The sequence below is a fragment of the Portunus trituberculatus genome, chromosome 26 (genome assembly GCF_017591435.1).
Source record: "Portunus trituberculatus isolate SZX2019 chromosome 26, ASM1759143v1, whole genome shotgun sequence".
NCBI classification, from domain to species: Eukaryota; Metazoa; Arthropoda; class Malacostraca; order Decapoda; family Portunidae; genus Portunus; species Portunus trituberculatus.
In genome coordinates, this window is record NC_059280.1 from 1083738 (window position 1) to 1086237 (window position 2500).

At 40.7% G+C, this 2500-nt stretch overlaps 1 protein-coding gene across 1 annotated transcript in view; it reads left to right on the forward strand.

The window, feature by feature from the left end:
- The window catches only part of LOC123509238, a 9198-nt gene that overhangs the window by 4368 nt on the left and 2330 nt on the right, over positions 1 to 2500 (forward strand). Inside the window, exons 4-5 of the mRNA XM_045263435.1 lie at positions 1528 to 1634; positions 1925 to 2097. Coding sequence (XP_045119370.1) covers positions 1528 to 1634; positions 1925 to 2097 — 280 coding nt within the window. The remainder of the gene's footprint in view (positions 1 to 1527; positions 1635 to 1924; positions 2098 to 2500) is intronic.

Below are 2500 nucleotides of genomic sequence, written 5' to 3' on the forward strand. Positions count from 1 at the left end.
ATAGTTCCATGCTGGTCTTCTCTTACTCTTTCCTAGTTCCATTATGTGGCATTTCTTTGCACTAAACTCAAATTTCCACTTCCTGCTCCACTCATAGATCGTGTTTAAGTCTTCCTGTAGCAGTAGTCAGTCCTCTCTGGCTTTGATAACTCTTAGCAACTTTGTATCATCAGCGAGTAGATTTATATAGCTGTTTATCCCAATGTGAATGTCATTTACATAAATCTGAAGCATAATGGGGGCTAACACTGACCCTTGTGGCACCCTGCTGGTTACTTTACCCCAAGATGAGTGTGTCTGATCACAGTTCTCATTTCTCTATCCTTTAAATAATCTCTTGTCCATTTGAGCAAGGTTCCACGCAGTCCTCCTATGTTCTCTAGTTTCCAAAGAAGTCTTCCTTGAGGGACCTTATCAAAAGCCTTTTTAATGTCCAGGCATACTGTGTCCACCCATCCATCTCTGCTTTCCAGTCCTGCAGTAACCCTGGAGTAGAAGCTTAACAAGTTTGATACACATGACTGTCCTGTCCTCAACACAAATCGTCTGTTCGATATGATTTTCTCCTCTTCTACAAATTTAATCCATTTTTCTTTGATAATTAATTAGTTTAGTGGTTCAGTTGCCTTTCCTCCTTTAAATATCAGTAATACATTGGCTGTCTTCCACTCTAGCAGAACTTTTCCTTCATATATTTGAATTATTTCCAAAACTGGCTCCAGCATTTGCTACTTTGCATTCTTTCAACACCCAGCCTGAGACACCAGCCACCCCCCATTGCTTGTCATGCCTAACCTCTACACTAATCTTCCAATATCCTGTTTGTGTATGCAATCTCCTGTCATCCTTGCCAATCCAGTGTCCTGTTCAAGTATGTGAAATCATCTAACTGTTTTGAAGTGTGTGTGTGTGTGTGTGTGTGTGTGTTCACCTAGTTGTAATTTTCCATGGCCTGGGTATCATACTGGTGTGGCCTGGTCTCCATATCTACACACATCCAACTTTCCTTTCAAACTGTGCACACTCCTTGCTGACACCACCTCCTCACTCAAACCATTCCACACCTCCACACATCTTTGTGGGAAACTATATTTCTTCACATTCTTCAAGCATATTCCCTTGGCTATCTTTTTACTATGCGATCTTGTAGTTCTATTTAAGTTTTCCTCTCTCAACATCATTTGCTCATTATCCACTTCATCCAGTCCATTCAACAGTTTATAAAGCTGTATTAAATCTCCTCTTTCTCTTCTTTGTTCCAAGGTGAGCTAATTCATTTCTTTTAATCTCTCCTCATAGGTCATTTCTGCAAATTCCAGAACCATTTTTGTTGCCATTCTCTGCAATCTCTCCAACTTCCTTATATGCTTCTTTTTATAAGGGGACCAAACCACTCCAGCATATTCCAATCTTGGTCTAATTACCGTACTAATTAATTTCTTCATCATATCTTTATCCATATAATGTGTGTGTGTGTCTGTGTGTGTTTGGAATGATGAGTACCCGTCTTCCTCCTCTCTGCGTCAGACTGGGCCTCTTCCTCTTCACCCGGGTAGTGAAGAGCGGAGGAGACAGAAGGTTTAAGGAGGCATTGCAGAAACCTTCTCTCATGTTCACCTTCTGGACTATGCAAGGTTGATTATTGTTGTTGTTGTTGTTGTTGTTGTTGTTTATTGATTTATTTATGTATTTTTATGACTATTGGGATTTGTACGAGTAAAAATCCTGTCTTTATTTTTCGATCAGCCAAAAATGATTACCTTAAGAATTGTTCAGATTACACAAATGACGATTACACACTGCACAATTACATGCATTATATAGAGTTACATACACTATACAGAATTACATAGCATTTTGTGAGTATTTAATTCATTTCACACCCCCCTCTCTCACACCCCCTCTCTCCCCCCTTCTCTCTCAGGAGCATGGGTGTTTTTGACGCTACTACCAACACTCCTAGGGGTCCGCGCCCCCCGCCAGCCCCCCATAGGCCCCCGGGACTACCTGGGGTGGGGTCTCTGGGGGCTGGGGTTCTTAATTGAGGTGGTTGCCGACTTTCAGAAGACTGTTTTTCGAAATAATACCAATAATAAGGTGAGAGAGAGAGAGAGAGAGAGATTATTTTGAGTGTTTTTGGAAGTTTTTGGGTGTGTTTTGATGTGTTTGGGTGTTTTGATGTGTTTTAGGGTGTTTTGTTGTGTTTTGAGTGTTTTGGGGTGTTTTGATGTGTTTTGAGTGTGTTTTGGGGTGCTTTTGTGTGTTTTGGTGTGTTTTGATGTGTTTTGAGTGTGTTTTGGTGTGTTTTGAGTGTGTTTTGGTGTGTTTGTGTGTGTTTTTTGTGTGTTTTGAGTGTGTTTTGGAGTGTTTTGGTGTGTTTTGGGTGTGTTTTGGGTGTTTTGAGTGCATATTGAGTGTGTTTGGGTGTGTTTTGAGTGTGTTTGCGTGTTTTTGAGTGCGTTTAATGCCAACTGTATTAATCTCTCTCTCTCTCTCTCTC